Source organism: Diabrotica virgifera, chromosome 1, assembly GCF_917563875.1.
Source record: "Diabrotica virgifera virgifera chromosome 1, PGI_DIABVI_V3a".
NCBI classification, from domain to species: Eukaryota; Metazoa; Arthropoda; class Insecta; order Coleoptera; family Chrysomelidae; genus Diabrotica; species Diabrotica virgifera.
In genome coordinates this window covers 246,161,338-246,185,196 of record NC_065443.1, presented here as the reverse complement: position 1 = coordinate 246,185,196, position 23,859 = coordinate 246,161,338, and the positions used below count along the sequence as shown (strand labels likewise).

At 32.4% G+C, this 23,859-nt stretch overlaps 2 protein-coding genes across 3 annotated transcripts in view; one reads left to right on the top strand and one right to left on the bottom strand.

Annotated features, from left to right (window-relative positions):
- Positions 1–21,942, bottom strand: part of LOC114347014 (probable RNA-directed DNA polymerase from transposon BS) — a 47,865-nt gene extending 25,923 nt beyond the window's left edge. The window contains exons 1-5 of one of the 2 annotated variants that reach the window (XM_028297782.2): positions 21,691–21,942; positions 18,337–18,508; positions 12,911–13,230; positions 12,048–12,200; positions 5,769–5,910 (exon numbers count right to left, since the gene is read on the bottom strand). In XM_028297782.2, the coding sequence (XP_028153583.1) occupies positions 5,769–5,910; positions 12,048–12,200; positions 12,911–13,230; positions 18,337–18,508; positions 21,691–21,728 (825 nt within the window). In that variant the 5' untranslated portion in view covers positions 21,729–21,942. Of the gene's footprint in view, positions 1–5,768; positions 5,911–12,047; positions 12,201–12,910; positions 13,231–18,336; positions 18,509–19,891; positions 20,446–21,690 lie in introns of those variants that run through there. The other variant, XM_050641974.1, reaches the window with a different exon arrangement.
- Positions 21,943–22,131: 189 nt separating this feature from the next.
- LOC114346913 (exocyst complex component 4) overlaps positions 22,132–23,859 on the top strand; it is a 61,966-nt gene continuing 60,238 nt past the window's right edge. Inside the window, exons 1-2 of the mRNA XM_028297681.2 lie at positions 22,132–22,299; positions 22,364–22,516. Coding sequence (XP_028153482.2) covers positions 22,243–22,299; positions 22,364–22,516 — 210 coding nt within the window. The 5' untranslated portion in view covers positions 22,132–22,242. The remainder of the gene's footprint in view (positions 22,300–22,363; positions 22,517–23,859) is intronic.

Genomic DNA, 23,859 nt, shown 5'->3' with positions numbered 1-23,859 from the left:
CTTTCGTTTGGCCCCTAAAGACGACTAAAAATTCAACTTATACCAGCCACCCCAAAACGCGTCGTGACGTCACAGGGTGTATATATAATTTTAAATGAGACATTATAAACGTCAGCAAAAAATACAGTTATGTGACGTTAAAAGTGTTTTTGATCGTTTGAACTATTCATAGAAAATTTGTACTTTTACAAAATGGTTTTATTTTCAATAGTAAACCTTCTTTCATTTCCTTCAAAAACTGTATCAAACTCAAATCTCAACAAACTGGTATATAATAGAGAGTTATCAAGTAACTCTATGAGAATACGGTAACGTTATAAATAACATGTAAAGTATACAGGAAAATAGCGTTACCGTATTCTCCTAGGGTTACTTGATAACTCTCTATTATTACAACGACATACGATAAATTGTCATTAGAATATAAATATTTTTTCTTTATTCTCCGACGACGAGCTGGCCAAATACCCAAGTAGGTGGAGGCCAATAAACTAAAGAAGGAGAAGAAGAATATACCTAAATATAACGCTAAATATAACGTGTCTAGGTACACGCTAACGTGTACGGAAATTAAAAAAATAGAGTGTCAGAGTGTTGTAATTTGTTTAATCGCGTTGTGTTTACACTTTAATTTTAATATTGATTAGTGAAGAGATTTCTTATTTTTTATTTGTTTAGGTTTGTTTTTAAATTAACTATGCAGTGTGTACAATTATTTAGTTGTTTTAATGAGTTTAACAACATTTTAAAACAGTATGAAAAAGTTAAGAGACTATAAATTAATATATATTTTTTTAATTATAAGTGAAATAGTTTTACCGTCCAAAATTAAAATAAAAGGAAGACCTAAAGCTTTCACAATAATAATTAACTTGTTCTGAAGCTATTTCCTTGTGGCATTTTTGTAATCAACTATTCTAAATGGGAACTAAGCCACAATTTAACTAAAAAAATGATTTTATTAACGTTTCGACGTCTAAATCGGACGTCGTTGTCAAAATACAGAATATTATTAAATTAAACAAAAATGTTGTTGCCTAGTAAAAAATTTTTTCTAATAATTTATTTAATCTGACTAATTTTTGTATTTTGACAATTATATCCGATTTGGACGTCGCAACGTTAATAAAATCATTTTTTTAGTTAAATTGTGGCTTATTTCCCATTTAGAATAGTTGATTATAATAATTACCTTACGTATAAAAATTATTTTAACAATATTTTGTACGTGTTATGTCAACTAAATACATATATTTATTTTGCTAACCTAAATAATATATACTTTTATATATACATTGATTTATTACAGTTAAGTTTGAAACATCTGAATAGTTCTGCTTCCCTTCCCTAAACAAATTTTTTCTATCAAACAAACACTAAACATATCAAAATAGCTTGTACCAAAATATACAGCCACTGCGCACGCTAAATAATGACGTCACTGGCTTGATGAAGTTTAATTCGCGTGTACTAACTTTTTTATTTGCGTACACGTTAGCGTGTACCTAGACACAGCGAAATATAACCATAATAAAAACTAATGTAAAACTATGTGACGTCACGGGTCGTTTGAACTATTTGATACCGCAGAAGACTTTAAATATGTATTTCTAAGTTATTACGAGTTTTTGAAGCGTGAAATTTTGGAAATCTCATTTTTAAACAAAACTGAACATTATTATGTAATAAAAAAATGTGCAAGGTCCCTATTGTGGCTTATTTCCCATTTAAATAGTTAATCATAAAAATGCCACAAGGAAATAGCTTCAGAACAACATAGATATTACTTATTCTACTTCTAATATTGACGGTCCAGTTCAGTGCCGGTTTAACCTAACTTCGGGCCCTGGGCGCTGAATATTTAGGCGCCCCATTAATTGCTATTCGTCGTCAGATTTTTTTACAAGAAAACACATTCATGTATTTATAAACGTAAAATCCATACACAATTTTTAGCAAACAAGAAGAATAGCAAACGTAAAAAATATTCCAAAAAATACATTTAAAAACGTATAAAAAAACAGAAAGTTACACAAAACAACACATGACAAACAAAAAAATATATTCTAAAAAATACATATGACAAAAATTAGATCACTTTTTTGCTTGACTAGGCATTAGCAATCTGTCAGATAATACTATCACAATTCAGTTGCTCGAGGTCTTCATTTTCTATAGTACAATAGTGATATGCGTCTAGATTTTCTTAACCCAAATTTGGCGTTAAATATATTTTTATTCTTTTTAAAGCCGAAAAAGACCGCTCGCCTAATGCATTAGAAGTTGGTATCGTGAAATAAACTTGCAGTAAAGCTAAAATATTGGGAAATGTTACCTTTAGGTACAATCTTTACATCCTGGATGATACCAAATTTTATAAATGTTTCTTTAACTTTTGGCATAATGTTATAGAAAGGGTAATTTCATTATGCAAGTTCTCTTTGGTTTCATCAACATATATTTTATATTTCACATAAGTATAAAGTTTTAATTGAGGTCGTGACTGCTTATTTATCTAGCGTAGAAAATCATCTAACAGCTGATGTAACATCTTTGTAGCATATATCCAGGTCTTCGCAAAAAAATATTTTTGGCCTCTACTTCAATTTCGCTTGACATATTTCTTACGTCTCCAACAAATCTCAAAATAGATGTCATTATTTCTACTCCAATTGACACGTTTAAGTCCACAGTTTCTTCACGTTCACGTATTGCTTTTGCATTAACTCGTTCCAAAGTTTTTGTCCAAATCAGTGTCAATAGAGCTGTCTCAAAGATTTTATTCTGCAGTGTCTTGCCTTCAATTTTAATTGCTAATTTTTCGTCTCTGTTATTGCTTAACTGAAAAAATAGGTTTGATGGGTCCCTAGTTTTTAACTAAAGCATTTACAGCGTCAAAAGTTTCTACAAGCTTTGATTTCATTACTTCCAAAAATTCATGGCAAATTTGGTGAAACAGATAGCTAAATGAATCTTTTCATTTATTCGCATTCCGTTGTAAATGCTCAGCTAAGAAGTAGTCAAATTTAGCTAAGTATACAAGACAACTGTATTTAATAATTTTTCCTTTATGGCGACTCGTTAAATCCTCATTGCATCAACGGAAAGCTAGTCCTTGAGAAGCAAGTCATTTAGTAGTGACAACAACTCTTCTTAGGACGTTTATCCAATAGTTAGCTTCGCATTTTACTTGCTCTTTCAAGACAGCGTCTATAACTCCAATCAATGATGATCTTGTTATTAATGTAATCATAGAGTTCAGATGAGATTTTCTTTCTTCGTGAGATTTGAGCAAAATATTCAAATGTTTCCAGTGGGTCCATCCAAACTCAGTTAAACTATTTTTTCAATTGAAAATAATTTGCACGGGTAACAATAAACAGCTTTAACACTTGCGCCGTATATTAGCCAATCTCTCTTTTCTTTGCCTCCATTGGGTTTTCCTCTATCTATGAAAGTTGCTTTTATTTAATCTTCTATAATAAGCTTTTTCTCCATCTTCAAACATTTTTTATAACGTTCTAAGAAAACACTGTTTGGTTTAAAAGTTCGCAGTTTTTATAAAGTCATCAGTCTTAAAATCCATTTGGAAATCGCAGGTATTTCGTCGTTTTTTTTCTATTTTGGAAAATACGTAGATTATTTAGCGTACTTTACTTTTTTATTAGTAAAAGGAACGGGTCTCTACGGGCTCCTCCGGGGCCCGGGCCCCTGGGCGCCCGCCCCAAGCGCCCAGTGCATAAACCGGCACTGGTCCAGTTAATGGTGTTTTTATCATAAACCTGTACGTTAAGATTGTCAGAAAAGGTCTAGTACAGCGGTTCTCAAACTTTTTGAGTCATGTACCATCTACAGTTCTTTTTATTATTTTTGGTACCACATATACAGGGTGTAACAAAAATACAGGTCATAAATTAAATCACATATTCTGGAACCAAAAATAGTTCGTTTGAACCTATCTTACCCTAGTACAAATATGCACACAAAAAAAGTTACAGCTCTTTGAAGTTACAAAATGAAAATCGATTTTTTCCGATATATCGAACTATTGGAGATTTTTTAATGAAAATGTACATGTGGCATGACTATGGCAGGAACATCTTAAAAAGAAATTATAGTGAAATTTGTGCACCCCATAAAAATTTTATGGGGGTTTTGTTCTCTTAAACCCCCCCCCCAAACTGTTATGTACGTTCCAATTAAATTATTATTGTGGTACCGTTAGTTAAATACAATATTTTTGAAACTTTTTTGCATCTTAGTATTTTTTAGATATATGTACCAGTTTTAATCGAGATGCGGCTTCTTTTTTAATAGGTTAACATAACAATTTTATGGAGATTTTGTGCCTTTACACCCCCCAAATATTTGTGTACGTTCCAATTAAGCTATTATTGCGGTACCACTAGTTGAAAACAGTGTCTTTAAAACTTTTTTGCCTCTTAGTATTTTTCCGATAAGGCACCTTTTATAGAGATGTGGCTTCTTTTTTAATATGGTTCAAAATATACTTATAAAATCTGTAATTTATAAATAAATTTTCATATTATTATAGGGTCTCTATAATCGTACTTAACAGTATACAAATATGTGGTGGATTTGACAAATATTCAAAATATTTCGATAAAAACTAGTTAGAAAAATTACTAAGAGGCAAAAAAGTTTTAAAAACATTGTGTTTAAATAATGGTGCAACAATGATAATTTAATTGGAACGTACACAAAAGTTTGGGGGGTTTAAAGGAACAAAACCCCATAAAATTTTTATGAGGTGCAGAATTTTTTTTTTAAGATTTTCCGGTCATAATAATGCCACATGCCTATTTTCAATAAGAAAACTCAAACAGTTTTCGACATATCGGAAAAAATCGATTTTTATTTTGTAAGTTCAAAGGGCTGTAACTTTTTTTGTGTGCATATTTGTACTAGGGTAAATTAGGTTCAATCGAACTATTTTTGGTTCCAGAATATGTGATTTAATTTATGACCTGTATTTTTGTTACACCCTGTATTTTTAGAGTGTATTATGAAGACTTACTAAGTACTACTATTTTAATTTTTTTTGTGTTTTGTGTACCACCGCAAGTAATGAATTGTACCACCAGTGGTACATGTACCACAGATTGAGAATCGCTGGTCTAGTATGTACGTTTGCCACATTTTACATATTTCCTTTTAGTCCAATAAACGCTGTTGGTTTTTGTTGTTGTTGAAAAGTTTGTTTTCCTGAAAGAGTTTGTTATTTCTTTTATGTAAGTTGAAGGTAGTTTTAAAAGTAGCAGTTCTGATTCTTCGCAGTTTTTAACTACCCATACATTTTTTGTCTCATATTTTCCTTGTTCCGAAATTGACCTTGCTTTCTTTCTGTTTATTTAATTTCTCTAAGAATTCTCATATCACTGATATTTCACTCCTTTCACAGTGATCACACGTAATTTCACTGCTTTCAAGGTAGCTTGACTATCTGCCAATATTTTGTCCCCATTTTTTTGTTCGTCTGACTGAGGTCGTTTTCCAATAGGGTTAGTTTCTGCTCGAAAAATGAGTGGCATTTTGCTCAGGCCCTTTGATGGTTTAGTTCTAGGTTTGTAAACTAATTTTCCAGCTTCTTACGCTGTTTTAGAACACTCTGCGTATCATTTAATACTATTTTGGCTTAGCTTAGAAATGAGCCTTTATCCCATTCGCTTTTGCAACTTAAATTTATAGTAAGTAACCTTACCTTAAACTATTGGCGAATCTACTTAGAATTAAACATCTCTACTTACTGACTGGTATATTTCATTAATCATCCATCCCAGTAGATTAAAGAACAAAAACAGTAAAAGAATGTTAGGATAATCCGACAGAATCCTTATACCAAGAGGCACTATAAAAGTCAGTGGTATCACAATGAAATAAATGGCCACACTAAAAAACACAAATTTAATGTTTTATTTAATATTATCTATAATACCTAAAAAATAAGTAAGTATACCGCGTTGAAAATTATAAGAGATGGGTTTCCGAAGTTTATAGCTTCTAACAGGCAGACAGAGAGACTTATTAACTTGATCGCTCTATTTATTAAACTCTACAGGTTACTTTTTCTATATTTGGATGAAACTAAAAAGTTAAAATGCATTTATAGCTGGACGAAAAAAGGTCTTTTCTCTATTTACATACATAATCGAAAACCTATTATACCCGTAAGTGTCGAGGTGTACAACCTCTCTCAAGTTTTTTCTACAAATTTACGCCACTCTTTCCTGTCTCTAGCTAGTTCCTGGGCCTCACTCCATGTCTTCCCTATTTCTTCGAGAATCTCGCTTATGCTATTATTCCATGTTTTTCTTAGTCGTCCTCTACGGTTTTTCCCTATTTTTCTCGCTTCCCATATCTTTTCACCTGTCTACTTTCGTTCATTCTGATCATGTGTCCCCACCATTTCAGTTTCTTTTCTTCTACATTAACCTTTAGTGACTTCGTTCCTAGTTCTTGTCTAATGTCTTCGTTTCTTCTTCTGTCTGTTCTTCTAACACCCAGCACTTTCCTCGAGTATTTCATTTCGCTTGCTTGCAGTCGCTTTGTTTGTTTTTCGTCGAGTACCCAGTTTTCTTCCCCTTAGGTTAATACATGTTGGTGCACTGTTTGGTATACAATCATTTTTGTTTTTGTTGTTATTTCTTTTCTGTTCAAGAAGTTTTTGTATAGTACATGATATATTCTAGTTGCTGAATTTATTCTGGTAAAAATCTCGTCTTCTTGTGTCCCTTTATTATTCAAACTTATCCCTAAATACTTGTATACTTCTATCTGTTCGATTCTATTTCCTTCAATGTTAATGTTTATTTTTGTTTTGCTTTTTGTTACTACCATCACTTTAGTTTTCTTGGTGTTTACTCTTAAGCTGTACGATTTTAATTCTTCTGTCCATATTGTCACGTTCTTTTGAGGGTCTTTTTCTGTTTTTGCTATAAGTACTATATCATCTGCAAATACGCATGCTTCTACTTTTACTACTTTTGTCTATTTATTGGTTTTAACTTTATCTGCCGTACTCTTACCTGGCAGATAAGTATCCGCCAATGAACAAGCATAATTGCTTATAAAGAGGAGGAGGAAGAACTTATGGAAGGTAAATCGCACATCGAAATTACAGAACGCTCGGATAGTGTGTACGGCGACTCTTCTCATTCGATAGCAACCGTCAAAAATCGGTTTAACCAGTTTCAACGTGGTTAAACCATCCACGTTCTCGTATTGACCGGCCGCTGAGACAGTAGGCATCTCAAAAGACCACGCGGGTCATATTCTGCATAAAATTTGTGTCATGAAATGGGTGCCGCATTTGCTCATTCCGGACAAGCGCAACCGTGTGACCGACCACGTTAGACCAGTGTTTTACGCTGTTTAAGCGTAATCTGAAAGCGTTTCTACGTCGTTTCGTAACCGTCGAAGAAACATGAACCCATTGGTACACACCAGAGGCCAAGGAAACATCGAAACAGTGGACGTCACCAGACGAACATGCTCCGAAGAAGGCTAAGACTGTCCTATCGGCCGGAAAGGTGATGGCCACCGGTTTTGGGATTCACAAGGTGTGGTCTACATCGATTACCTGCAGAGGGACAAAACAGTCACCTGGCTCTACTATTCCGAATTATTCTATATATAGAAATAATATAATATATAGAAAATCCGACCCTATTCGGTGAAGAAAAAAATGCTCTTTCACCATGAAAAAGCACCGGTTCATACCTCCGCCGTCGCCATGGCCAAATTGGTTGAGTTGGGATACGAACTGCTGTCCCACCCCCCGTATTTTCCTAACTTGGCCCCGTGTGACTTCTTTTTGTTTCCAAACTTGAAAAAGTCACCAGGAAGAAATTTAAGTGAATGAGGAGGTTATCGCCGCCACGGGGGCCTACTTTGTAGCCTCGAGAAAACGTATTTTTCAAACAAGTGTATCGACCTAACCGGAGACTATGTTGAGAAATAAATCGCCACTTTTCCAAAATTTTCGTTTTTCTTCTTTAAGCTAAATATATATTGGTAATTCATAATGTCGTGGACCTGACGTAATCATTTAGTGACGTTGATCTACGAACGAAACAATGATATATCATGCATTTCTAAAAACATGTAGTTCTCTTCAGTGCCTTATCGTAGAGAGACAGAGACGAACTAGTTTTTGCGTTAGTGATATATTTTTACTAGCTTTAATATTTTTATTTTTTTTGTGATTATTAATTGATAACTTTGTATTTAAGCTATTTCGTCTTAAAAAAATACCAGCAGAAGTGGTTCTAATTTATTTAAACAATAATTGTTTTTATAGTCCATGTGGTGAGATCGCTTCCGTCTGAAAAAATTTCTGATTCGGATTCTTTGTGGATTCCTATTCAAAAATGTCCCCTTTAAAGAAATCTGAAGGGTGCCGGGAGGAATTTTTGGGCAAAAATTGTTTAAACAATTTTTTTAAACAAATACAAAAAGTCACGTGTTTTGCTCTGAAATATATATTTTTAGGTTTTTTGGGTCATTCTAAACAAGAAAGGTATCTTGTATTTTTTCTCAAAAATTGATAGTTTTCGAGTTATAAGCGATTTAAAATCTGAAAAATGCGAAAATGCGCATTTTTGACGCTTAAAAACTCATATTTAAATTATATTTTTGAGGTTACCAGGTACTTAATTTGAATGTTAAACATTCATCTTCAAGATTCTGAAGAGTGATCGCGTCTAACTTTAATTTATACCGTTGTTTTTTAATTTTTAAATATGCATGTTGATCCGATTTTTTTGCCGGTGTGGCGCGCTCTATTTCAAAAATCTTCTATTTTCCTCCAAAAAATATTTTTTCTAGATTCTTTGGGATATTTTAAATAAAATAAGTTTCTTGACATTTTTCTCAAAAGTCAATAGTTTTAAAGTTATAAGCGATTTAAAATCCGAAAAATGACAAAAAACGTATTTTCGGTTTTTAAATCGCTTGTAACTTTAAAACTATTAACTTTTGAGAAAAATGTCAAAAAACTTTTTTATTTAGAATGTCGCAAAAATCTACAAAAAATATTTTTCGGAGAAAAATAAGAGATTTTTGGAATAGAGCGCGCCGCACCGGCAAAAAAATCAGATGGATATGCATATTTAACAATTAAAAAACAACGATTTAAATTAACGTCAGACGCGATCACCCTTAAGAATCTTGAAGCTGAATGTTTAAACTTCAATTTAAGTATATGACAACCTCAAAAATACTAATTTAAATATGAGTTTTTAAGCCTCGAAAATGCGTATTGTGGCATTTTTCAGACTTTAAGTCGCTTATACTGCCCTCCTAAGTCAAAAGGGCGTATCTCATTTTGCCATATTTTCGTAAAAGGTTTTTTAATAGGGTGTTTATACCAATACGCATCAAATTTACTAAGCGAAACAGACGTATCTCGAATGAAACAGCTTCAACAACACGAGATACGTCTGTTTCGCTTAGTAAATTTGATGCGTATTGGTATAAACACCATATTAAAAACCTTTTACGAAAATATGGCAAAATGACCCATGAAACTTAAAAATATATGGTATGGAGCAAAAAAACGTGATCTTTTGTATTTGTTAAAAAAATTTTTTAAACAATTTCTGCCCAAAAATTGCGCCCAGCACCCTTCATATTTGTTTAAAGGGGACATTTTTGAATAGGAAACCGAATCAGAAATTTTCCAGACGGGAGCGGTCTCACCACATGGACTATTAAACAAATTGTATAAATCAATTTCATCTGCCCGGACAAAATTTTTTTCGGTTTTTTAATCATTCTGAATAAAAAAGGTTTATTTTAATTTTTCTCTAAAGTTGATCTTTCTAAAGTTGACTCTAAGAATTCACCAAACCTTGTTCTATGAGTTTCTGATACTTAAGTTTGGGCTTATCTGATTTTAAAACATCGTTTTTAGTTGTTTGAGGCGCCCTTATGAGAACCTAAAAAAAGGATTTATACAAAACGTTTAATAAATTAGGACCATTTTTTGTATGGGCGACTTCTTGAATACTATTCTGCGGTATTTTATGAAAGTGATAATGCAAAAAATCTCATGGGAATATTTTTCTCAAGGAATTCGAGGTTTTCGTCTCGTATAAGCTTATTTTGCTGAATTTAAAACCAAAATCCTACTATTTTTTTTATCATACATTGATTTGTTATTTATTTATTTGTCCTCTAGATTTTTTTCAGTTCTTAAAAGATTTATTTATAAGCTAAATTGAGCGGCCGTGGGTAACGGCATAAACGCTGGCCTCATACGCCAGTAGACGTGGGTTCGATCCCTGCCAAAGACAAACCATTTTCATTTCCAACAATGACACGAGCCGTCTCACCGTGCCTCGGAGAGTACGTTAAGCCGTCGGTCCCCCTGGGCTAGTGTACATCGACACTAGTTACTTAAAACAGGGTTAAAGATGTAATTGGCGCTGGAACTATCCGAAAGGATCTCCCCGGCAAAAATGCCATACGATATTATTATTATTATAAGCCAAATAAGTGCAATGTAAATATTTTACATTTTTACACACTACACAGCAATTTTTATCGGCAGTGAAGATGGGAAGTCGTAAATTTTTATTAGATCCATCTTTCAATGTGAGATAAAATAAAAATGCGATGACTAAAACTGGAATGTTTAAGATTAGAGAAACATAATATCTCATGTTTATTGGAAATACTCGACCTCATTAGCATGTGCAAATCCTACCCTGTCGCCTAATTTCCTATGAAATTAAAATGGTGCATGTTTTTAGGGTCCATTTATTTTTTCGGGCATGCGTATTTACGAGGTTCACGAGGTTTTGAACTAACTATACTTATCGGACCCCTCTAGTATATTGGCTAGAGGTATTGTAACATACCTGCCGAAACAAACACTAAAAAAATGATTTTTTTTATAGAAATTCAAACGAGAAATTCAAAACGCACAATATACATTGAAAATAATGGTTTTAATATCCCTCACTTATGTAGGGGAGCCAAATCGGGGATTTTTGCAGTTACTCGAGCGCGTCAGATTATCACATGGGGAAAACCTTGTACCCTGTAATTGTACCCCTAACACATATTGGATCTAAATACAGGGGTGTTCGTTAAGGGGGGCCCGAAAAAAATCTATCCTTAGAAAAACTCGAAATCGTGAATTAAGATAAGGTAAGTTAAGTACATGCAAAAGACTGTATATTTCAAAAATCTGACGGTTTGAGCGGGGCATAAAGAAATGGGCGGGCACAAAGTTTCACAAGAAAAAGGCGATTATTTCGAGAAATAAACGTCAGATCGAAAAACTAAAAAATACTTGTTCAATATTTTTCAAAAATCTAACGAAAGATACCAAACACGACCCACCACGGAGAGGGGTGAGGGGTAAATTTAAAATTTTTAATAGGAACCCCGCGATATTTTGCGAAACGAACATCAGAAAAACTGATATACAACATACACGTATTCAATATTTTTAAAAAATCTATCGAATGACACCACGAATGACAACACGACCCCCACGGAGGTGGGGTGGGGGTTACTTTAAAATCTTAATTTCCCATATATAATAATCCCATTGTTTATTGCAGATTTGGATTCCTTACGTCAAAAAAAAGTAACTTATTCCAGACAATTTTTCGAAATATGGATAGATGGAGCAATAATCTAAAAAAACGATTGGAAATGGAAAGTCCCCGCTTAAATGGAAAATTTTACTTAACTTTTTTGGTTTTAGGACCTACTTTCCCAACCCAATAGGTCCCCATAGCGCTCGATACCCCATGCTCGAGTCCCCATGCAAATTTAGCATACTTTCCTCCCCTACTATTAAATTCTGTTATATCATTCTGTATAATTCTGTAAATATCATAATCACTCATTTTTAATTTGTTTATCGTTGATTTCTAATAAAGTTGCACTGCGTAATATTTTTCGCATCTCTTAGAATTGGCAACGAACTATACTCAACTACCAAAATTCTACATTTTTTTACAATATTTATGCAACATTCAACTATTGTATAGTTTATCTTCTTTACTTACTGTATAGCAAACGTTACTACAAACAGCGCAGCTATAAACAACTTATAATAAAAGCATTTCTGATCCAAAATCACAAAAAGACCCCTGGTGATCTGTGCAACCACTTGTGCAATACTGATCAAAGCAGAAAGCGAAAAGGATATTTCCACGACTCTAAAAACATTAAAGAAACATAAAAGTTATTTTCATAACATATATTTTATTACTATAAGTACCAAGAACATCATCATATGATTATCACTGATATGTACGGTCAATATAATGATAATTTGTAGGTTAGAAAATAAAATGAAAAAAACAAATACCTAAATATCAAAAATGCGTTAATGTCACTGTCACTGAAAATGATAAAAGTCAAAATTTATAGTAAACAAGGTATCAAAGACTTATATTGTTTATCCTTATTTAACTTATTGTGATTTCTATGGACAAGCAGCTTAATTTTGCGATAATAGTTTCTGTGAGTAAAAAAGAGACCTAATATAAAAAGTAATTGCACGTACAAAGATACAATGGAAGAACTATATCATCGTATTAAAAAAAATAGCTTCAGGTTTTTATAAAAAAAAAGCATCATAAACCTCATGATGAACGCTTTTCTTTTCACAAATGAATTACTATTAATTTAATTAAAACTATTTGCGTCCACTTTTTGACTGACAATCTGTTATCAATATATTCTGCTATTAATAAATTTATATAAATCTGTGATGTTAATTAACTAACTTATGAAGGTAGTGACTCTGCAGTGGGATCTCGTACTATTAATTGTTTCAAATTTTGTAAGCAAGACGTACCACATATTCAGTTGTTTTAATAGTAGTTCTAGTTACTTATAGTATATCCATAAATACAATATTTACCTTAAAATATACGAAGATAGCATAAATAAAAACAGAAACAAGTAAGCAAGCATATTCACAACATGTGCTTTGGTGATACCTTCCCAGATACTTGTATGTAAATAAAAAGTCAAGATCAAAGTGTACCCAAGTACAACTTGAGTTGGGAGGTTGTTATTAGCAGGTACGTGCATATTTTTGAAGTTGAACAGTTCCACCTCATTTTGAGAAAGAGCTGCTCCACAGTATACTAGACCTGTACCATAAAATCCTAAATACCATAGGGTATTAATCAGTCTATCGCGTTCAAATTGTTTAAATTTCAATCTCTTGAATAGAGCCTAAAAACATGAAATAGATCAAATAGTCATAGTGGTAGGGGAGCCCCAGCGGGGATTTTTGCAGTTAATCGAGCGCGTCAGATTATCATATGGGGAGAAACCTGGTACCCTGCAGATGAACCTCTACTATATTATATTGGCTCTTAACACAGGGAAGTTCGTTAAGGGGGGCCCGAAAAAAAATCTTTCCCTAAAAATTCTCGAAATTGTCAGATTAAGATAAGGTATGTTAAGTACATGAAAAAGAGTGTACATTTCAAAAATCTGACGTAAGGAAATGGGCGAGTCAAAAGTTTCACAAAAAAGCGAATATTTCGCGAAATGAACGTCAGATCGAAAAACTAAAAAATACGTCTTCAATATTTTTCAAAAATCTATCGAATGGTACTACACATGACCCCCCACGGAGAGGTGTTGGGGGCAAATTTAAAATTTTAAACACAAACCCCGCGATATTTCGCAAAATGAACATCAGATCGAAAAACTGCAAAATACACTTTCAAAATGTTTTTGAAAAATCTATCGAATGGTACCAAACACGACAACTTACGGAGGCGGGGTGAGGGTTACTTTAAAATCTTAAATGGGACCCCCAAATTTTTATTGCAGATTTGGATTCTTTACGTAAAAATAAGCAACTTTTATTAGAAACGTTTTTTCGAATTATGGATAGATGGCGCTATAATAGGAAAAAACGATTGTTGAAAATGGAAAATCTAATTAAAAAGTGGAAAGTCCCCACTAAAATGGAAAATTTTACTTAACTTTTTTTGGTTTTAGGACCTAATAATCACAACCCAATAGGTCCCCATAACGCTCGAGTGACTGCAAATTTAGCATACCTTGCTCCCCTATCATAGACAACAATAACTGCTTTTAGAATGAAGTAGATCAAATGCATTTATATTTAATAATTCGTTTTTACTTATTTATTTATTATTTTATTTTAATTCAAACCCCTTATTTTCTTAGTTTTTATTTTGAACTTTTTTAAACACTTATTATTTAATTTATTACATGTACTGTTCACAATAATTTATAACACACACTAAAACACAGGGCCGTAACTACGATGTTGGGGGCCCGGGGCAAACGTGATCTGGGGCCCCCTGCCGGGAGGTCTGTGGAATGTGCCCCCAGCGGGAGAGGGGTGGGGTTCGGAAAATGTTTTATATTTAACCCCTTGAAAACGCATTTTTCCTCCTGTGTGAACACCACACTCTCTTATCTCTTTTGTTTTCAGCATGTCCTGCAATAACTATAAAACTAACAGCGCTAATGATTACATCTTCATCTGTATCTGACATTGCGGACGGATCATCAACGAATGCGTTCGTTCGCTACAATGTAAATGGTCTTACTTTGTAGCGAACGAATAACCAAGCGAACGTAAATGCATCTTAAAGTGCATTAAGCAACTGCAGTGTGAGCCAAACACACTCAGTGAAGCTGGTCAGTGTACTGGGGGACTGACCCTAATGTGCTGATTCTATCTTACCCTTATCTTTCTTTTCAATATGTGGCACCATGTGGTTCCTTTCACGTACCAATATCCTGGTCCGTATGGTCTGGAGTAAATTGGTTAAGACAAAGTAGCAGTGACCTGGGGCCCCTAGTCCGGTTGCATTTTAGTTTTTTATTTCGCCAAAATAACATAACTTCCTCAGTAACAATTTATATCTTTACGAAAGGTCTCCGGGGCCCCATCTTAGCCCGGGCCCCCTCTTCCAATGGCATTTTAGGTTTTATTACGCCGAAATAACTAATTTCCTAAGTAATAATTTAAATTTTTATGTTAAGTTATCGGGCTAAGGTACCTGAGCTAAGCTGGGGCCAATGTTCTATTCCAATTGCATTTTAGTCGAAAATACTAATTTCCCCAGTGAAAAATTAAAACTTTATGTTGCGTTATTTTTAAAAGGTCTTTTTAAAATTGTGTCATTTGAAAATATTTTGTTGGGATCGGCTTTCAAAATACATATTTTTATTTTCTTCATTAAAATCTATGTTAATATCTGTCAATCAATGTAATATCTCGGCCAATCAAAGGGGGCTCCGGTTGCCCCAGAGGTAGTTACGGCCCTGCTAAAACAAATTATGGTCGCCTTATTACTATAAATTGACAACTCGAAATTAGTAGTTCTGAGATAAACGGGTTTAAAGATTTTAAACATGTTTGTGCTGCTGTCATGATGTTGGTAAATACAGAATTCACTCCGCAGCTCTAAAATACTGTTTCTTAACTTTTTAGCTCCTGATCTGATCTCTATAGGAATACGGTGCAAATTTGTTTTACAATATGGAAAATAACATGAAAAATTAAAGTTATTAACTTTTAGCACTACCATAATGTTAACATTTGGTAATGTTGCATGTCGTACCACGTTGCATCTAAGTGAACTTTTTAACAAAACCAATATTTTAAGCATTATTTTGGTGAAAATTAGCCCTCTGCCAAGCCCAAAAGCGAGCCGACGTTAGGGATATTCAAGATGCTGTATTTCCGGTAATTTATCTCTGATCAATCTTAAATTTTTGAGAGTATTCTTGAAGATATATACTTTCATTTTAGATAGTAAAAATCGAAAATTTTAAAATTTTCAAACCATTCCCGCCTTAAACAATTGATATAGCGCGCGCGTAACTGAGCAGGCTCGTACACCAAAACAATATCCAAACGCAATATGAAACACTCAACATCCCTTAAATCTCACTGGTTAATTGGTTAATATGTATCCCTTGAACGCATTTAAAACAACCTATGATTCCTGGAACCTCCGTTCTTGTTGGAAATATTATTTTTAAAGTACAGATTCTTGATAAATCTGTTTCCCCCCATACGAGGGGAGTTTTAGGGGGAAGCCCGGGGGCAGTAGTGGCAAACTTTTTGCAGATTTTTTGGAGTCCCAAACATAGGCGTAACCAGGATGATCCTAAGGGGGGGTTACAACTACTGGAAGGTCTCTGAGGGGTATGGGGTTAAGCGTATAGAGCTCAAAGTACGTCCCAAAAATAACCCCCAAAACCCCCTGGTTACGCCTATGGTCCCAAAATATTTGGTATTTTTTTACATTTTCTAATATAATGTAAAAATCATGGTAGGGTTAATGTGGGTAATTGGAAACACTATTTGAAATTTCATGACATCTAACCATTTTAAATTTAGTTAAAAATATACTGTTTCATATTATAATAAAATAAAAGCTCTTGGCTCTTATACAATAAGTCTACAGTAGAATGTCTTAAAAACCAGTAAGAAAAAGTCACAACAAAATAAGATATTCAAAGTTTCCATTTATCCCAGAAATTTTAAGAAAAAAACTAAAAAACGGGATAAAAGTAAACAACAATCTTAGGCTGTTAAACATCTAACAATATTGTTTTCAATTTTGGCTGACCATGCGGTAGACACACTAGTTCCATCTTATCAGTTCGTATGTTTCTACCCTTTATGCGGTTGTAAATAACGCAATGTGGAATACTTTAGTGAGCAACATCTTCCCTATATGTTCATTCAAATAGTATTTCGTTGGTTCTCTCTTCCGTATGTACTTGCTCAGCATTTTGAAAATGGTAAGACTTGTAATAAAATAATTCCCATTTAACTCATATTGTTTCCATTTACCCCATGCTTAATATTTAAGGGGTAATTGTGAACATTTACTGTACTTACTTCTTGTAGTAAGTAACATTCAAATTAACATTTTAGGTCATACAAATATTCTTGTATTAGCTATAAATTATATAATCGCTATACTTAACTAATACAGAGAGATGAAATTTGTAAAATATTGGCAGTTTCTAAATCGATTTATGCGTTTAAAAACAATCAAATTTAAAGATGAAGTAGTTTTCAATCCTAATAGCAATATTAATAATATTTAAAAATATTAAAATATTACTAAAAGATTTTTAAATTGAAAACTTATTGGTCCATTTCCTTGGTAACACCTCCATGGCTTCTAAAATTTGCAAGCCAGATGGATGCTGAAGCGAAGAAGACAAGAGGGAATTCAAAAACTTACAATTCACGACCCATTCACGTTGGTAAATTCCAACAGAAAATGGACCTAGTTACTCAAAGAAGTAACGACCAATATAAAAAAATAAAAATTCCATTTTTATTCAGTTGCAATGCGAAGGCAAAACCATCTTATTTTTCAATTAGAATACGGAGCGCAGTCCAGCCCTCTGAATCGACAATTTTCGACTCTTATTGGAGTCTCATCGGAGAGAACGTAGGCCTGCTACTCCATACTCCAATTGACCAACACCGAGAGTTTATCCACCACACCGCAACTGACGTGAATGGACTAGGTGACTAGCGTCATCTGGCAATTGAAAGATGAAGTAGTTTTCAATCATAATAGCAATATTAATAATATTTAAAAATATTAAAATATTACTAAAAGATTTTTAAATTGAAAACTTATTGGTCCATTTCCTCCATGGCTTCTAAAATTTGCAAGCCAGATGAGGGAATTCAAAAACTTACAATTCACGACCCCGGAAACAATTCACCCCCCTTCTTCGCTTCAGCATCCATCTGGCTTGCAAATTTTAGAAGCCATGGAGGTGTTACCAAGGAAATGGACCAATAAGTTTTCAATTTAAAAATCTTTTAGTAATATTTTAATATTTTTAAATATTATTAATATTACTATTAGGATTGAAAACTACTTCATCTTTCAATTGCCAGATGACGCTAGTCACCTAGTCCATTCACGTCAGTTGCGGTGTGGGGGATAAACTCTCGGTGTTGGTCAATTGGAGTATGGAGTAGCACGCCTACATTCTCTCCGATGAGACTCCAACAAGAGTCTAAAATCGTCGATTCAGAGTGCTGGACTGCGCTCCGTATTCTAATTGAAAAGTAAGATTGTTTTGCCTTCGCATTGCAACTGAATAAAAATGGAATTTTTATTTTATAATCAAATTTAAGTTGCACGGAATGGACATTCACTTGGCTTGTAAACAACTGAATAACATTTCACAGAATAAGCAAAGATGGAATTATAATTCTATGTATTTGATATTGTTGCCATATTTCATTATAAAACTTATTAAAAACTTCTACTTTAAATATTTTTTTTAAAAGAAACTTACATTAAGACACTTATTAAAGCCCATATGTAGAATCCACCAGAAAGCAAATACCCATGTTGCTCCATTACATAAAGCATTATTGTAATAATCTCCTAGACATTTACTTATTAAACTTGGTATACATGTTAATTCTGTTTTCAGGAAAAGGTTTATATATGACATTCTGTGGCCACTAAAAAGCAAAATGTTTATTAAAATATTATTAATATACATATGGGGTTTCCCAAAACTATGTGTTTAATATTTTTCAAAAATCTATCGAATGACCAGATGTGGAGGAGGGGTGGGGGTAACTTTAAAATGTTAAAATAAGAACCCCCATTCTTTACGTAAAAATTAGCAACTTTTATTTGAGAAGCGCATTTGAAATGTGGGTCTACCGTAGAATGTTGCGCATACCTTGGACCGGACATCACACAAATAATTTAATACTAATTAGCAGAACTTAAGATAAAAACTAGAGTATTTCTTGAGACATAAGACTGTTTGTATAATTTACCTAGGGTATGACTATAAATTGTTTTTTCTGACTATACCGTCATCTACCCAGAATTCTAAAAAATGTCTCGAATAAGAGTTACCTATTTTTATATAAGAAATCCAAATCTGCAATAAAAATAGGGTGTTCTTATTTACGATTTTAAAGTTACTCCCCACTCCAGGGTGCAGAGTGGCGGCTTCATGTTTTTTGGTATCCGATAGATTTTTGAAAAATATTAACGCATATTTTTCAGTTTTTCGATCCAATGTTCATTTCACGAAATATTCGACTATCCCGCTACTTTTGGGACACCCTGTATAATACACACATAACAAAACACTGTGATAAGATTTTTATTATTGTATTTTTTGGTATTACTTTTCAATTTTTATTCATATCACAATCATTACTTCTCTTTCTCTATTCCAGTTTCATTCAATTCAATTATAGTGTTTTATAATTCTTCTCCAATCTTCTCCAATTAGTTATAATTCCAAGTGTTTTGACAACCATAAACCTATACTAAATTTACAATCAAGATGCAGTAGAACTAAACAAACCAAGACACGTTAAATGCTACTAGCAGCACTCCCGAATCATAATTTACAATGTATATACATTGTAAATCTCAAATCATGATTTCCAAAGTTTAAACATTGTAAATTATGATTCGGGAGTGCTCCTAGTAGCATTTAATGTGTCTTGGTTTATTTCTACTGCATCTTGATTGTAAATTTAGTTTAGCTAGTTATTCTCTAAGATTTATCATTATTTCCAGGACTTTCAAATGCTTACTAGGTTCTGGGAATGTTATAGTAAACATGTTGTCTTTGGTCTAAATGAAACCTGTATCTTTTAAAATTTATTATTCAATGATAATCTTACTCTCATTTCAGTTCATTTCAACTCAACAGTTCAAAGTTTGGAAATTGGTATTCTTCTCCTAGCTTTCTAGTATATTTTCTGTACTTTTTATCAGTACTTTTGCCATTTTCCCCAACTGTCTCTATATCTCTCTATAACTATGAAATTATAAAATAATTCTAATCTATCTAATCGGCCAAGAACACCCACCTTTGGATATAAGTCTCTCCCTCTTTCCACAACTGTTCTCTATCCTCTGTTATTGGCATACATCTTGGCCAGGCTTGTTCTTTTATACAATCGAACCTCTTTGTGGTTTGCATTTTCATGATGTTCAATATATAATTATTTTCTTCCATATGTCTTGATTTTAATTTGATGATTTTAGCTTTATCACTGGTCAGCTTTAATACCATTATTATTTTTATTAAAATTTTCAATAATTGTTTCCAATTATTTTTGACTGGATATGACAAGTGGTTTATTTTAATTGGCTCAGATTGTTCTGAGTTTGACAAATGTTGTTGACTTTTCACAAATATTGTATTTTGATGACAGCCAATTTGGACATCGAAACGTTAATAAAATCATTTTTTTAGTTAAACTGTGGCTTATTTCCCATTTATTTATTTTTTATTTATTTATTTACGGGTTTCCCCAATTTCATAAAAATATACATATATAAACAATAAGTAGAAGTAAAAGTAGTAGTAGTAAAGTCCAGTAAAACAGTAAAAAAAAAACAAAAAATAAATTTTTTTTTCTATGATTCTGGCTTTGGTTTAGAACTAGAACCTTTAGCCACGTAATTGTATAACTTATTACTAAGTCAGGGGAGTAATGTGTAGTGTGTGTGTTGAGTAAGTGTCTTGTTACTTTGCAAAGTTGACGTCATTGTTTTTGCAAAGAGACGCTAATTGTTTCCGAACGTCTGCGGTCCCTCAAAAATAAAATTAAATGAATTAACTGAAAGTGTGACAGCATAAAACTGTAGTAAGTACATTACAATAAAACTAAATTTAACATACACACAATCCACGTTATGCAGTGACAATACATAATAATAATATAATATAAACCGACATTAATCAACTAACTACAGACAATAAAAAGTTAATAAATTACATAATACAAAAGCATTGTCCATGGCAAAAATTAACAAATCTACTGAAAATATAATATTAAACATTAAACATAAGTGCTGACCGGAAAAATTGATTTTAGTCGGTTTTTAAATACTCTACTGGAAGAAGAGAATAAATCGATGTCCAAATCATTCAGGCGACTCAAAGTTCTATCTATTGGTGAGTTAAGACCATAGTTTAGAATAGTTGATTACAAAAACGACACAAGGAAAGAGCTTCAGAACACATTGTTGACTACAGTGCAAGAGCTACAAATTTAGGTGTTGTGAGTGCAGAAACATGTCCAACCTGCACTCTGAAAATTTTCAGAAAGTGGTAGACTCATTCAAACGAAGCAGTTAAAACCATTTTTAAGATTTTTATAATCATTTTCAAAAAAGAAAGGTGTATACTGAAGACTAAGAGCTTTGGCATTGAATTGTGAGTGATCAAATAAAATTATTTTAAAGTAAAATTGTGGCTTATTCACAGTAAAAATAGTAAACTATAGTAATTGCAGTTCTAACATTCTCTAAAATTAGGAAATAACAAAGTTTTGTAAGTGAAACAAGAAAAATAATGTGTAAAATGTAGAAGATTACAGGTCCAATGTGAATATGAAAACAAGAACATTACATAGAAAATTGTCTACTTCTTGTACCAAGCAGATATTGCTTGCTGCTAAACACTTAATTTCTAGCATAATAAACCCTTCCTCCAAGAACAAGAGCATAAATCCAAGAGCACTTCAGTGCAACAACAAATCTTCAGTTGCATAGCAACAATTTGTATTGATCAAATATGAACTTTCAATTGCTGAATATTTTTCTAGAAACACTAGATCTTCTACCGTAAAACAAATAAATCTTGAGTAAGTATACTTACTTAGATGTTGGTTGATCTTCTCGTTTATTTATAAACATTCTAATTAATGACGTAACAATTATATCTCAATTTGTTGTATAATTCTCCTTTTAAATATGTTATTTGATTTCATGATGAGGTTTTTTGTAGGACATAACAAGTTTTACAAAGTTTAGACCACAATATGCAAATGCAAATTAGAAAATAAAAACAAACAAAATTATTACTTAAATGTCATAATTTCTTGGTTATTGGTCATATGGTCATGGTCATAATCTATAGATAGGTCAACAGCAACCGCCTGAATAAACATGAACTTCAGCGATTATAAATAATTAAAATAATGATAGTAAACAATTTCACTATTAATTAATTCTACTATATTTAAGGCTTTTTGTACTGCACCCGTATCTGTTAAAAATATAAAATATTTAACTTTTACTTTTTTTACCAGTATTAGTTCAAATGTCACTGACAGATCGTTGAAAATAAAAAAGAAGAGTAGTAATGGTGTCAAAAAGGGGTGTTTATATTTTTTGATAAACAGAAAATAGGGTTTAATAAAATATAATAATGGATCAGTCACCCCCTATTAAACCTCCTAGGGGAGTAAAACCCGGAAAAGAAACGGTAAATATAACAATTTCTTAAATTCACTATTTTAGGTTATATACACCTACTTTTGAATTTTTAGAGTGGACTTCTTATGTCTGTAATTCGTACATTATCTGCAAGTGAAACTAATGAACAAAGAGATAGGGAAAAAGCAAAATTAGAAAATGATTATAAACTATGTGACCAGAAGTTGGACGAACTTGTTTCCAAACATGAAAATGACCTGACTAAGGTAAGTGCTGCTTGTTGTGATATTCTTGTTATATTGAGGAACATTTAAGTTAAGAGTACCTTATTTTACTATTCTAGCCTGCAATATCTTATTTTTAAGATAACTATTTCGATCCTCATTTATTGATTTTTCATACAATAGTTCTCAATAGGGATGTTCACAAAAAATTTAATAATGATTTTAAACATGTAAAACGATTAAGAAACACCCTAAGAATAGTTGTCTAAAATATTACGAACATTAAAAAGCCTGTCTATGAAAAAACTTCATTAGAAATCTAGCTTTATTTTAAATTTCAAGAAAAGGCTTCTGAGGTCACAAGTCGTATACTCCAGCACGCACCACATGTCTATAGTGTTATTCTTTGGGTACCTGTTTGACGTTAGTTCAGGTCGTTTTATTTTGTGTTGTGTTCTCTTTTTGTTTTATCAGGACTAACATGTGAGTTTTATGGTGAATTTGTTTAGTTGGAAGTAAGTAGATAGACTGTTTCTAAAGACATATTTTGGGTGGTACAAATAAATAAATGAAATGAAACATTTTAATATAGCTGATTCGCTTAACCTACCTACTGTACATATGTAACAATGGTGTCCGATTTCTTGTCATCTTGTAAAGAAGTAAATCAACCACAGAGTAGTGGAATGTTTATTTTAATAAGGTACAGGGGTGAAAAAAAAAAGAGAAAATTTAGTGTGCTTTTTAATTTCAAATATTTCATTCAAAGGAAACTTTTTGTTTATTCTAACGGACTTTCGGCCCTCAGTAATAATGTAATCTTTAATTCTGCTTTCAAATTGTTCAATAATATTTATTAGTTTTCTCAGGATTCGAAAAAATTAATGCATTTAAATAGCATTTGTCCCAGATTTTGCCCTACTAATTTAAATGATGTCTAGTTTATAGGGTCTGTCGGTAATAAAATGTACTTTATTACTATATTATGGTCTTTTAAACCTCCAGACAAATGGAAAGATCATAAACTAGGTACTTTTTATTTTTGTAAAAATTTTTCTTGCTAACCCATTTCGTTGCCTGGATATTTAGAAACGGATATTTACAGTCCAAAATACGAAATTTTCGACTGTAGGTATTAAGAATTTTTATAATTTATTTTTTTTTATAACCAAGCTGATTTAAATCTAAAACATATCATAGAATTGGATAAAAATGGGTACTTAATTTAAAAACTCATTTATTTAGGAAAAGATCCATAACTTACAATAAATAAGTGATCTTCACAAAAGCTTGGTTTTTATTGAAACATAGTTCTTTTTTACGTTTCGTTTTAAGATTTAAATTAGCTAAAACTGTAATAAAAATCTTGTCAGAAATGTTTTTAG